Source organism: Sarcophilus harrisii, chromosome 2, assembly GCF_902635505.1.
Source record: "Sarcophilus harrisii chromosome 2, mSarHar1.11, whole genome shotgun sequence".
NCBI lineage: Eukaryota > Metazoa > Chordata > Mammalia > Dasyuromorphia > Dasyuridae > Sarcophilus > Sarcophilus harrisii.
The window spans coordinates 105,520,015-105,534,834 of NC_045427.1; the positions used below are offsets into that span (position 1 = coordinate 105,520,015).

A 14,820-nucleotide genomic window follows, 5' to 3' on the forward strand; every position below is an offset into this window, starting at 1 on the left:
TGCAGTACCTGGAGATGCTTAAATACTTGATTGACTGAAATGAATCTGTAGTGAATGGAGCACATTACACAATGCACATTACTCATATTTACATAATAAATAGGCAGTGAGATATCACAGTGGATAGAGCACTGGTCCTGGAGTCAGAAAGACCCCACTTCATCTTGGGCAATTCAGTTGACCTTTTCCTCAGATTTGTCATCTATTAAATCGGGATAATAATAGCACTGTCAAATCTGAAAACAAATGACCAAAAAGTTACAGAAGTCATGTAATCACTGTTAACTCTGAAAATACCTGAGCTCATAAAATCAATTACAATCACAATTAACTCTAAAAATATCAACAATATCACATAGGTAAGTACAACTACAGTTAACTCTTAAGAAATAAAGTAAAAACAAAATAACCAAGGAGTTAACTTTGGTCATAATTTAAAAGTTTGATTTATTAAATCAAATCATTAAAAGAGGGAAATAAGACACATATGCTGGGGCTTCCTCTAGAAGACCCACGTTAGTGACTTTAAATCTTAATACACATAACAATGGCTACACAGCAAATTGCAGCTCTGACTGAAGGGGTAACAGTAACAATGAGACAAGTTTGATTCATAGTAAACTTTCATGACCAGAACATCGTTCTAGCAGGTATTTATTTGTCTGAACCCATGGACTACCTGGTGCTGTTCCTGTTGTGAAACAATTTTTGGATTTTGTTGCAGCTAAATTCTTTGAGAAGGTAAATGCAAGGGATTGTTGAATGCCCAGCTCAGGACACAGTTTGTTTGCTGAGTCTTAGCTTTGGAAAACTGGGTGTCTTCTAATAGTAAAAGGGGAGGAATTAAAAAAAAATTAGGGATGGTCTCGGCATGGGGATCCCCACAGCACCTACTTCCTAGAGTTGGAATTCTTGAGTCGTTGCACTGATGTTGGTTCAAGCACTTAGAACTAATTACCGATTGGACAATACTCTATGGGCATGTGCTTGGGGAATGGCCCTTCCCATTATCCTGTGCTGGCTAGATAATTGGTGTATACAGAGGATTATGGGGGGGACTAGAGAGTGTTGTAAGATTAGCCAGAGTCACTTCTAGGCGGGAGAAGAAGGAAGGTAGGTTGTGGAGATTCTGCTTCCATCCAATTCAATCCTACCCTTAAAGATCAAGAATAAAGACTAAAGACTTTTGCTTATCCTGAGGCAGAATAAGATAACATGGTTTTTGAACATGGACAGTATGGGAATTTATATTATGAGAGTTTTGTTTTTCTTTTTTGACTGAAAAGGGCCAAGTAGGAGGAAATGCACATACATGCTTGTTAATTGGGGGAAAAACATTAAAAATATTTTGTTACTCATACATAAAAAATAGACAGCTTATGCTTTAATATAAATCTTTGTGGATATTCTAATTTGTACTAGTGAGTTTGAAGTTCATATATGCAAGACGTTCATTTTCATACTGCTAGTGACTGGCAACCCACTTTATTTATACTGATACAAGAATAAATGTAAAGATTTTTCTAGGTGCTCTGTAGTTCCAAAGCCTTTTAGAAATCTATTTCTAGTAAAAGGACCTGTTATATTTAGCAGAAAGTTCTGCAAGCATTTATGAAGCACCTACTGTTTATAAGGCACTGTGTTAGGTGCTGGGCACACAAGGACAAATACAAAAGGAGGAGCTTGAGATGAGTCTTGAAGAGAATTGGAGATTAAAAGATATAGAGATGAGGACATTGTCAATGTCAATTTCAGACACTGAGAATAACCCATGTAATGGTAGAACTATTTTTTTTTTAATGGAGTTTTTATGGAGTTTATGGAGAACTATAAGGAAGCCAATTTGGGTGGAAATATAGTGAGACTAATGTGACATTATATTGTCATATAGAAGTATTTTTATTTTATCCTAAAGTACACACACACATACAGAGTCAACAAAACACAAAGCAAGGTGATGGTCAGATGTATACATTAGAGCTATCACTTTGACAATTGTATGTAAGATAATAGGTGAGATAGCTCTAAGTTGCCTAGTTGCCTATGAGACAACCAGCACTGATCACTGATAGACTTGGATTCATATTTGTGAAAGGTATTTTAAGTGAATTTCCAGTTTCTGTTGATTAAAACCTTCCACTGAGATAAACTAAGGCCTAAATATATTGATTCATTATGAGGCAAACAGAAACCTACACCAACAGCAAGAAACCTACACCAACAGCAAAAAATTAGTGGGGAAAAAAACCATAAAACACAAAACATCTGTTGCTAAGAAAATCCCAAATGGAGTCAGGAAAAGTCAGACATGACTTAAATCAACAAATGTACAAGGCATGTATTTGTAAATATATATAAAAATGTAATTATATAACTTTTGCAACCTCTGTTTACCTTTTAAACTTTTTTGTCTTTTAACCCGTATGGGACAAATGGAACTTTTCCCTACGTGTTAGTTAATAAGCCATAGAGTCTGCAAACAAAGCTGCTGAGCTGAGTTTCTCTGGCTTAAAGTGCAGCTCCCACTGAGCCAGGAGCTGGGCTCCCTTCCTTACCCTTAGCCCCAGCAGGCAAGGGAGGGACTTTCTGGAAGAACAACCTTTTCCAGATAGACTATCTTCTGAAATCCTGGAGGCCCCTTCACCTCCCCCTCTCCCAACTATATGTAAGAGCTAATTATGCCTGTGCATTATCTAGGAATTTTGGTTCCTGGGGCAAATTACTTTAGAAGATGGTGATCTGCTTGTATAGATTTGTCCGAAAGGCATTTTTTCATTTTTTCCCTCTTTGGATGGAGTATGGTTCAAAGAAGTTTTTCTTCCTTCCTATGGCAGCTTGCTCCCTTTCCCTAAAGTGCATAGCACTCTGATATGCCACTGCTTTTTCTCTCAATAAAATGGAGACTATTTTCATGAATAAAACCTTGTATTTTGGTTCTGTTGTGTAAAAGGTATTTTTATATATAGCATTATTAACAAGTGCTTGACTTTAGCTCAAGTAACAGCAGTCTCTGGTGGCATAGCATCAGCTTTTTAAAAATTAACTTAGTGCCTATTGAGTACCCAGAGGGTCAGTGATAATTTTGCTAATGAATATATATAAATATTTAAATTATGACAAACCTATGTTTTTCAATATGTGCCATAAAACAGAAAAAATTTTTAACTAAAATATTAATCATTTATTATTAAACACTGATCTCTTTCTATATATAACAAGATTGGAATGAACATTAGATATACATATACATATATAAATATATAACAAGAATGGAATGAAAACTGTCTTATTTTGCTCCCACATAACTATTCTGATTACAAGTCTCATAATCTTTGATGCATTTTTTATTAGTTCCAAGTTTACTTACATTTCTATTTATATCTTTTGTTTTTAGTTTCAGAACATTCCAGAAATTTTAATATATTATTTCATTATCATTCTCTTTCAATAATTTCTGTGATTTCTTCCCTAACTTTAGTAAGTCATTATGAAATTTCAACTTATAACTATCTTTTGCTTATGTTCTTGTATTAATATTTTTATTACATTAAGGTCTGCAAGGTTGTTTTTATTTTTTAAAACATTAATGAATGAATGAAATAAAAAAAAAAACATTTAATACAAATACAAAAGCAAAGACAATCATTGTCTTCAAACAACTTATATTCTAATATGGGAAGACATCTATGGGAGATGGCCTAGTGGGGCATTTTGGTTTGGTTAGTTGAAAACTGAGTGGAGCCATAGGGGTAATTAATTGATGTATTCTTTCCAAGAGCAATGACAGAGGTGACCAGATTAGGGTTCCAGAATTGGAAACCCTGGACTAAGTAGGCACGGTTAGATTATGTGAGACAAGAAATACATGTAATCAAACTTGGCGATCAGTGAGGATATGATGTGGGAGCTCAGTGAATCATGTTTGGAACCAGGATTAGATATAATTAGTGGATGAATGAAGTAACCACTCATCAAGATAGTGAAGTCCTAGTCAACAAGCATATATTAAGTGCCTATTATGCTAGGGACGGGACTGTGCTAAAGTCCCTGGCACACAAAGAAAGGTAAAACACAAATGAAGTCCTTACATTCAAGGAATTGATGAGGGCCATTGTACAATCTATTTTTGCAAAGGTGGTGTTGAGAATTGTATAGTCTCAATGTTTTTTGCTGAAACTCTATAGGTCTTTCAATGCTGGATAATTCAAGTTTTATTTCTATTTTTTTTATCTTAGATTTATCCAGTTTTGAGAGACTAACATTGTATTTTTTTTTTAATTTAGCCAGCTATTCCTTTATGAATTTAGATAGTGCCATTTCAAGTCAACAAATATATAACCATAACCAGGCACTTTGCTAAGCTCTGAGGATAAAAAGAGAGATAAAAATAGTCCTTGATTTCAGGGAGCTCATAGTCTAGTGGGGGAAAGGGGAGGGAAGGAGGAGGAAACAAAAGTTAAGTTTTAAAAAAAATTGATAATAATAAAGGAGAAAATAACATGCAAAAAATGTACTAACAACACATACATAAAACATGCAATTCTATATGGACACTATCTTCAAATTATATACGTGGCTAAATTTTATATGTGCAATTTATATCAACTTGTTTTATATATATATATAATATATATATCTCAGAGCTCTCAACGTAGCACAGACATGCACATTTATAGGTACATAGGTAGACGTACGATAATTGGAGATAATCTCAATGTATACACATAGATAGGAGATAATCTCAGAAGAATATATATGTGCCACTTATATGGGCTATATTATATTAAAAGGTTTCTTCAAACTGATCAGTGATTTCTTTAAAACATTACACAGTTTCCTTGTTCCTCTTTCATGGTTTGGTGAGATTCTACTTTTGCTTTGTCTGATAGAAGCGCACCAACTACTGCTTCACGGCGTCCACGCGACAAACCAAATTCTGTTTCACTCGAAGGGAGGAGCCTCGCAGAGAGAGGAGGGCAAAGAGGGACGGGGGTGGGGCTGAGGCTGCCAGGCAAGATGAAGCCGTGAGTGCAGAGCCGTCCCGAGCCTGCAGGTGGTGCGCCGTTCCCCCCCCCCCCCCCCCCCCCCCCCCGCCTTCTCGGCCGCCGTTGTACAGCGGGCTCTCAGCTGGGAGAGGCGGAACAAGAAGCGGGCTCTCAGCTGGGAGAGGCGGAACAAGGGGTCACCATGGCGGGCGAACTCGAGGGATCCAAGCCCCTGAGCGGCCTGCTGAGCGGCTTGGCCCAAAGCACCTTTCATGGGCACACAGGCATCACGGAGGAGCTCCTGCGGAGCCAGCTTTACTCAGAGGTGCCTCCTGAGGAATTCCGCCCCTTCCTGGAAAAGATGCGGGGGCTTCTGAAGGTACCGGCTTCCGCCCCGCCCCTCTCCTCAGAGCTCCGCCCCTCCCCCTCAGAGCTCCGCCCCCAGTCCCGGCAGCCCCGAGAATGAGGCTGAGTGCTGCGCGCGAGGGGAAAACCCTCCGCGCCGCATTGCGTCAAACCCTCCGCGCCGCATTGCGTCGCTGTGCGCCGGCGTGTTGTAGGAAGCCGCCTCCGACCCCGGCCTCCTCCGTGGCGGGTCATGGGCCCCAAAGTCCAGACTCTCTTACCGATTCCCCAGGGGCGCCGTACCTGCTGTCTTTGAACCCTAGTAACTTCTTCCCTCCCTAATTTTGGTTTTCAGTGACCTTTCTCCTTGTCCTAGCGCGTAGGTCAGTTGCTGGCACATATTAGGCACTTTATGTTTGCTGTTAAAAAGACGACGCCGAAGTAAGGCTATGAGTAGTGAAGCCAAGCGAGCGGCCTAGAAGGATTCTTTAATGCCCTTCCCCCCTCTCGCCCTGTACGCACTCCCACTCCGCGACCGTGCCCCTCTGGCCCCGCCCCCGCCCCCGCCCCGGGAAATGACACCTGCTGGAACCGAAGCCGACCACGCTTCCTCCCTTCCCATCCCCTCCCCTCCTGGATCAACCCGGAGGAGAAAAAGCGGGCGAGATTATTACAAGAAATGACTGGTCCCGGCTGGAATTAGAGCGCTAGGATCCTTTTTAATCTTCGATTCAAATGTGGTCTCAGCTGCTTATCAGCTGTGTGATCCTGGGCGAGTCGCTTCACCCTGTTTGCCTTAGTTTCCTCATCTGTAAAATGAGCCGGAGAAGGAAATCCCCAAGTGGGAAATCGCCGAGAAACAGTCGGGCAGCCACAAAAATGTAGGAGGCCGATTTCAGTGAAGAGGGCTCGAGTAGAAGACAGAATTGGCCAAATAAACATTTTCCCCAAGAATTGGTGGATGTCCTGCAAACGGTAGATGATCCCTTAAGCGCTGCTTGTGAAGCCGCTTCTGTAGTGTGTGATGAAATAGTCCAGTATCCAGCGCGAATACGCCTTTTTGGGGAGGGGTCACAGACCCCTTGGCATTCGGAGGGAATCCCAAAGTAAAATGAGTAGGATTTCAAAGGAAATAAAATATATTGAAATGTAATTTTCAGATTATTCTAAACAAACATGTCATTGGACCCAAGGTTAAAAAAATGCAGATTCATCAATCAAGTCACTTAGCAGTTACAGTGTGCTAGGCACTGTGCCAAGGGTAGGTATGCCAAGAAAAGCAAAAATAGTAGTTTACATTCAAATGGGGGAAAGGGGAGAATATGCAATTAAATAGGTACATGCATGTGTGCAGAGGAAATGGAAGAAGATACCGGAAGTTGGAGGAGGATTTGATTTGAGTCTGGAAAGAAGCCTAGAGAATCTTTTTTTTCCCCCCCTGAGGCAATTGGGGTTAAGTGACTTGCCCAAGGTCACACAGCCAGGAAATGTTAAATGTCTGAGAACAGTTTTGAACTCAGGTGTTCCTGTGGTCAGGACTGGTGCTCTATCCACTACACTAACTAGCTGCCCCAAGAATCCTTTTTACAACCTTTGAGACCCAGTATGATAGCAGAAACTGGATTTTTAAAGAAATCGCTGAATCAGTTTACTGAAATGTAATTCAGATGGGATCTCATTCAGCTTCACTTTCCATTAATTAGTTCTATACTTGAAAAAAGGCAATTCAATGTTTTTGAAAAGGTGACCTGCTAACCTTGTACTAGAAGAATATACTAGAGTTTTTATTGACATTGAATTGGTAGCAGTTCCTTCCTCCTTTTCCTCCCTTCCTTATTCCCTTTCTTTCTCTCCTCCCTTCCTTCCTTCCTTCCTTTTTCCTTCCCTCCCTTTCTTCTTTCCTCTCCTTCCTCCTTTCCTCTTTCTCTCCCTTCCTTTCTTCCTTCCTTTTTCCTTCCCTCCCTTTTTTCTCACTCTGTCCCTCCCTTCTTCCCTTCCTTCCTTTCTTCTCTCCCTCCTTTCCTTCTTTCCTTTTCTTCTTTTCTGAAATGCCATCATAATTGGTAATTCAAATAACTGAGAGGATTAAACACAAAGCTCTATTTTTACATGTCATCTGAACCCAGAAGAAAGTTTATTACTATCATAAACCCAGAAATTCTTCCTTCAATTTTCAGTTTTTGTGAATGGCTTCACTCTATTCCCAAGCATCCTGACTTGAATTCTTAGAGTAATCTACTTCTCTCTACCACTTTTGATCAGACAGCCTATTATAATGGAAACAGGATTGAAGTTGCAATTGGATGTCCTGGCTATGCTTGTTCTCATCCAGTTTTTTCCTATTGGATCTGATTCTTCATGACCCCATTTTGGAGGTACTGGAATAGTTTCCCATTTTCTGTTCCAACTCATTTTACAGATGAGGAAATTGAGGCAAACAGGGTTGAGTGATTTGTCCAGCATTATACAGTTAGTGTCTGAGACTGGGTTTGAACTCAGGAAGATGACTCTAGAAGTGGCACTCTATCCACTGGCTCTCCTATCTACTAACTTTAACCTTATGCATGTCACTTAACAGTTTTTGAGACTCTCCCCTCTAAAATGGGGATAATAATTACATCATCTTTCTCAAACTTGTTCCATGGCAACTAGGGTTACTACAAGGAAAGTGCTTTGTAAACCTTAAAATATGTAAATGTAAATAAATGTCAGTTGTTAAGCTGTGTCATTTCTGTCTTTGAAAACTTTTTCATTGATCTCCTTTTCTACATTTTTACCAACATTATTTTCTTATTTACTTTCTATCTGGAGTACTCTCATAGGAACCTAACAAATCTCATGATTCTATTCTCTTCTACTTTTAGTCATTCTATACGGAGCAAAACTTAGTGGCTAAAGTGTTTAATCTGAAGTCAGAAAGCCCCAGATTCAAATTTAGGCATTGATTTTTTTTTAGCTACGTGACCACATATACATCTTAAATATGCTTATATAACTGTCACCTATTATTGTCCTGCTCACTATATCCATATTAACCATCTTCAAGTACAATGCTCACTGTCACTCACCTCTTGTGATGAACTTTAGTTTTGTGTGTGTGTGTGTGTGTAGAGAGGGAATTGGAATGGGGTTGAAGATCCTTATTTTGACCTTGGTGCAATCTTGAAGGACCAAACTATACCTGTAATTTAGAAGTGAAATACTGTCTAGTCTGGAACTTGGCAATGGAGAACAATGAGTAGAGTCCTTAACTCAATGTGCAGCATTTAATCTTCTAAATTTACTTATCTGTAAAATGAAGATAATAATAGTATTTCAAAGCTACTAGGAGGGAAAATGTACTATTTCATTGGAGATAAATAGGAAATAATTGACAAAGGGAAGTCATTGGAATGTACAAGTGAGCTGTTACTATTATCCATTAAGATGTAGTGTTTCATTGTGGAATAGAGGTGATCCTGGCTCCTAAGGCTACACCTTAGTATAGTAAAGCACAAGCTCAGGTGGCAGCTTCTATAGAGTTACAAAGGCTTGGAGCATGGCTCCAGTGCTAGAATGGAAGTCTATTGTCAAAACTTAAATACTTATCACCAAGTTGATCAGTTTACTGGGTAAACAATTTCAGCCATAGCAATTTCTTCAAACCATCTACTAATCTGAAGAACTATAAAATCACAGGTCCTCTTTAATATTAAAATTTTCATTTACTATTAATTATATTAGTAACAACTAATATTTACCAAGTACTTTAAAAAGATTATACTGTTTTATGTACAGATAACACTTGAAGTGGATAACTATTCTGTGTACAGATGAAGCAACTGATGCTTAGAGAAGTTAAATGAGGATGTTCATGATCACAAAACTAGTAACTGTCAAGAGACAAGTCTTCCTGACTCCAAGTTAAGGATCTACTCATTGTTCTCTATTGCCAAGTTCCAGACTAGACAGTATTTCACTTCTAAATTACAGATACAGTTTGGTTCTTTAAGATTCCATCAAGATCAACATAAGGCATCTTCTATCTTAACTCCATTCCAATCCAGCCCCCCCCCCCCCCACATAAAACTAAAGTTCATCACAAGAGGTGACAGCCAGCGTTATACTTGAAGATATTTAATATGGATATAGTGAGCAAGACAATAATAGGTAACATTTATATAAAGCATATTTAAGATGTGTATATGGTCACATAGCTAATGTAATATAAAAAATGGGGGCAGCTAGGTGGTTTAGTGGATAGTGCACCAACTCTGAAGTCAGGAAGACCTGAGTTCAAATCTAATCTCACTTAATACTTCCTAGTCGTATAACCCTGGGCAAGTCACTTAACCTGAATTGTCTCAGAAAAAAAAAATTAAAAAAAATAATAATTAAAAAAAAACAGAAAATGCATTCTTATGGTCTGATTTATGTGATGATGGGAAGGGAAGGGAAGTCAGTACTATTAACTAGTATCAAGATAAGATGGCAGTAGCAGAAGAAGTGAGTGATGTAATTAGGATTTGAGGACTGTGGTTGCCAAACATGGAGATTGTAAGACTAGCCAAGAGATTGAAGAATATAGGGGATCAAGGTTCTTCAAGGTTATCAGAGGATAATCATAGGAAATGGTTGGGACACAAGGAAAGAAGAAGTTTCTGAGTTCAAAGGCAAAGGTCCTTCATATTGGTTCCAAGTAGAGTAGATAGCTGATGACCTCAGGAAATGACATGGCCAAATGAAGTCCAAGGCAAGAGCTTGATTTTGACACCCTTTTCAGTGGTTTCCCATTTCCTATTATAATAGCAGGGAAACTGAGGCTAGTAGAGACTAATTTAATTTTAAAAGTGGAGAGTTTAATAAGCTAGTTGACCAATGGGACTATTGTTCAAAGGATTCTGTGCAAAGGGACTGAGGCATAGACTTTATATAGGATTGTAACTGGTAAAGCAAGCATATGATAACAGAAGCAAAAAGAATGCAGTTAGGTAATTTCCTTATTTATCATCAGGCAGCTACTATACAAGAAAAATATGCTTTTCACAGCCTAAAGCAATAACAGGATGCACATAATTGTGGGAATGAACTTGGGATGTAATGGTAAGAATGGGTTTAAGGGGACCTTCCTGGGTCAGTATTTTCAAAAAACAATAACTGATCTTATTTGTAGAAGCACTTCACAGGTATGATGCCCAAGTAAGCAGAAGAACAGAAATAGGCAAGGTCACTCTATGGTCATGCTTGTCACTTTGATCTAGTGTATGAGGCTAAGTTCAGGTTCTCATGAGAAACTTAATCAGGTCCTTTTTGGTTCAGCACTATCAAGGTAAGCCTAAACTCTAACCCTAGCATTCAAGATTATTTATTTATGATTTATTTCTAACTTATTTTTGCATACTTGTATTGTTCTTCTTGACATAGCCACAAACTGGCCAACATGGATTATTCATCTCCAGAAACATGCCTCTATTTTCCTGTGTGCACTTGCGTTCCATCCACCTGCAATATTGTCTTTCCCTCCTTTGCCTAGAGAGATCCATACTGCCTTTAAGGTGCCATTCAAGTGCTGCTACTTTCATGAAACCTAAATTGTTCCTCTCCGAGAGAAATAATTTTTTATTGTTCTGTACTCTAACATGGCATTTACACAGTTCTTCTTTTATCATAGTCATTTGTATCTATCTTATTTCCCTCATTATACTTCAGGATCATTGAGGGTAGGGACTATGTCTTTGTATCCTTCACAATGTTATTCACTGTATTTTTACATATAATAGGCACTGTTAAAGGAATGAAAGCAAACATTATGTAACAAGTATCCTACAAAATGCTCATTTTCTAGTCTGTAAATTTTTTATTAGGGTAGCTAGGTGGGTGTAGAAGATGGAGTGCTGGGTCTGGAGTCAGGAAGATTTATCTTCCTTAGTTCAAATCTGGGCAAGTCAATTCTATTTGCCTCAGTTTTCTCATCTCTAAAATGAATTGAAGAAGAAAATGGCAAACTACTTCTGTATCTTTGTCAAAAGGGGTCACAAAGAACTGGAAACATTTGAACAACAGTAACAGTAATTAATGGACATTTAAGATTAATGACAGCTTGAAGAAATCCCACTAACTTACCTTACCCAAAAATCTGGTAGGAATAAGGGAACATAGTAAGGGTGGTTCAAATCTCATGTAGTGCAGTGTAATTGAAAGTAAATGAAGGAGGTTCTCTCTCAGAAGATGATGAATTTAGAGCAGAAAGGAATTCCAGTGGTCACCTAATCCAACCCTCTCATTTTAATCAATGAATAATCAATAAATATGAAGCACCTACTATATACTTGGTATTATGCTACATGCTGGAAGTTAAAAAAGAAGTAAAAGAAGATTTCCTGCCCTCAAGGAATATATAGTTTAATGGAGGGGACAACATGAAAACAAAAATATTCAAGGAAAGCTGGGTATAGGGTAGATAGGAAATCATTGACAGAAAGAAGTTACTGAAGTTAAGAGGAATGAGGGAAGGTTTCCTGTAGAAGGTAGGAGGAAAACCAGTGAGACCAGTGGTCAGAGGAGAGGTGGGAGAGCATTCCAGGCATAGGATCTAGATAGGCATCTAGAGACAATATTAAAGGCCTAGAAATGAACTGTGTTTGAAGAACAATCGGGAGGCTGGTGTCCCTGGATTTAAGAGTTTGTGTAGGAGAATAAGGCAGAAGAAGACCAGAAAGGTGGGAGGGAATTAAGTTATGAAGGGCTTTAAATGCCAAACAGCATTTTGTACTTGATGCTGGCAACAATAGGAAGCCACTGGAGTTTATTCAGTGGCAGTTTGTGATATGATTAGACTTGCTCTTTAGGAAAATTACTTGAATGGCTGAATGGAGGATAGATTGAAGTGGGAAGGCTGGAGGCAGAGAGACCCACCAGCAGCTGTAAGGTGTAAACCAGGGGTGACAGTACCAGAGAAGTGAAAGAGAGTGAGAGATGTTGCAAAGGTGAAATTGATAGGCACTAGCTTCGGCATGGATATGAGTAAGAGATCCTGAGGAGTCCAGGATGACTCCTAATTTGTGAGCCTAAGAGGAGAAGGAGGATGATATTGTCTTCTATAGTAATAGGGAAGGTTGGAGGAGGGAGACTTTAGGAAAAAGATAATGAATTCCATTTTGTACATAATTGAATTTAAGATGTCTTTTGAACATTCAGTTCAAGATGCCAGAAAGTGGGAGATGTGGGAGTGGAGGTGAGCGGAGAGATGGGGGCAGAAGAGAGAGGCTTGAGAATCCTCAGCATAGAGATGCTCATTAGATCTGTAGGAGCTGATGAGATAGAGCACTAAGTGGAGTGATATGGGAGTAAAGCTAGAGGATCCAGGACAGAGCTCAGGGGGACACCTGTGGTGAGAGAGTGTGATCTGGAGGAAGATCCAGCAAAGATTTCAGAGGAGGAGGAAAACCAAGACAGTGTGGTGGCCAGAAAGCCTACAAAGAATATCCAGTAAGAGAGAATGACTGAGTCAAAGACTGCAGAAAAGCCAAAAAGAATGAGGATTGAGAAAAGGCCATTGGATTTGGCAACTAACAGACCATTACTGACTGCAGAGAGCAGGGTCAGTGGAATGATAAGGACAGATTGTAAGGGGTTAAGAATAGAATGATGGAAAAAAAGTAGAGGCACCTCTTGTAAATGTCTTTTTTGAGCAGTTTAACCAAAAAGGGCAGAAGAGATATCTTATAAAGTAGCTGAGGCACAGGAAACTTAAATGATTGTCCAAAGTCATACAGGTTGTAAAGCATCGGGGGTGCTATTTGAGGCCAGAGCCAGTGTTCTTTCCACTATTCCACACTGCCTTCTTGTAAAGGGCTGAAACTCTGAGTTGATGCACTGAGGTTGGACAACTGAGCACTTAAGGCTAACTACCGATTGGACAATACTCTATTAGGATATGCTTGGAAAATGGCCCTTCCCACTATTCTGTGCTGGTTCAATCATTTGGTGTATACAGAGAATTGTGGGAAGAATTAGGGGGGTGGAGTAAGACAAGCCAGAGTCACTTTGGCGGTAAATGAGGAAAGAGGAGGAGGAGATCCTGCATCCATCCAATTCCCTTCTACCTCTAAAAACCAAGAATTAAGACCAAGGACTTTTGCTTATCCTGACTCTGGCTGATTCTAAGGCATCCAGGGTGCTAACCTGGACTTTACACCTTCTACGTTCAAATTGATAGAATCTCAGAATCTTAGCATTGTAATGGCCAGAGATCTTGAATAAGACTTAATGCCTGATAAGTGGTCATCCCTTTCCCTGTAAACTTTTTTTTTTTTTTTTTTTTAGAAATAGTAATAGCTTTTTACTTTTCAAAATACATGCAAAAACAGTTTTCAACATTTACTCTTGTAAAACCTTGTATTCCAAAAATTTTTCTCTTCCTTCCCTCTCCCCACCCTCAGACAGCAAATAATCCAATATAGGTTAAATAAGTGTGCAGTTCTTCTAAAGATATTTCCATATTTATCATGCTGCTCAGGAAAAATGAGATGAAAAGAGGAAAAAATAAGAAAGAAAAAACATGCAAACAAACAACACAAAAAGTGAAAATACTATGCTGTGATCCACATTTAGTCTGCATAGTCTTCTCTTTGGATGTAGATGGCTCTTTCCATCACAAGTCTATTGGAATAGCCTTGAATCACCTCATCTTTGAAAAGAGCCAAGTCTATCACAGTCGATCATCACCTAATCTTGTTGTTGTGTACAATGTTCTCTAGGTTTTACTCACTTCACTTAACATCAGTTCATATAAATCTTTCCAGGTTTTTCTGAAATCAGCCTGCTTGTTATTTCTTATAGAATAATACTATTCCATTATATTCATATGCCATAATTTACCATAATTTATTCAGCCATTCCTCAACTGATGGGCATCCACTCAGTTTCCAGTTTCTTGCCACTTCAGAAAAGATTGCTACAAACATTTTTGCACATATGGGCCTTTTTCCTTTTTTATTATCTCTTTGGGATACAGATCCAGTAGAGACCTGCTGGATTAAATGATATGTATACACAATTTGATAGTCCTTTGGCCATAATTCTCTTCAAAATGGTTAGACCAGTTCACAACTGTTAGAGTGCTTCTTATTTACTTTCCATCTGGAGTATTCTCATGGGAACCTAACTAATCTCATGATTCTATTCTCTTCTACCTTGAGTCTATATGGAGCAAAATTTAGTGGGTAAAATGTTTAATCTGAAGTCAGAAAGCCCCAGATTCAAATTTAGGCGTTGATTTTTTTTAGCTATGTGACCACATATACATCTTAAATATGCTTATATAAATGTCACCTATTATTGTCTTGCTCACAATGCTCACAATAGTCAAAGGATATGAACAATTTTCAGACAAAGACATTAAAGCCATTTTCTAGTCCTATGAAAAAATGCCCTAATTTGACTATTTATCAGATGGGGAATGGTTTGTATTCTTATAAATTTGAGATAATTCTTTATATATTTTAGAAAT

General features: G+C 38.7%; 1 protein-coding gene across 3 annotated transcripts in view; it reads left to right on the forward strand.

The window, feature by feature from the left end:
• Window positions 1–4,975: 4,975 nt before the first annotated feature.
• The window catches only part of COMMD1 (copper metabolism domain containing 1), a 230,807-nt gene continuing 220,962 nt past the window's right edge, over window positions 4,976–14,820 (forward strand). The window contains exon 1 of one of the 3 annotated variants that reach the window (XM_031950536.1): window positions 4,976–5,364. In XM_031950536.1, the coding sequence (XP_031806396.1) occupies window positions 5,188–5,364 (177 nt within the window). In that variant the 5' untranslated portion in view covers window positions 4,976–5,187. The remainder of the gene's footprint in view (window positions 5,365–14,820) is intronic. The other 2 variants (XR_004231721.1, XM_003758256.4) reach the window with 2 other exon arrangements.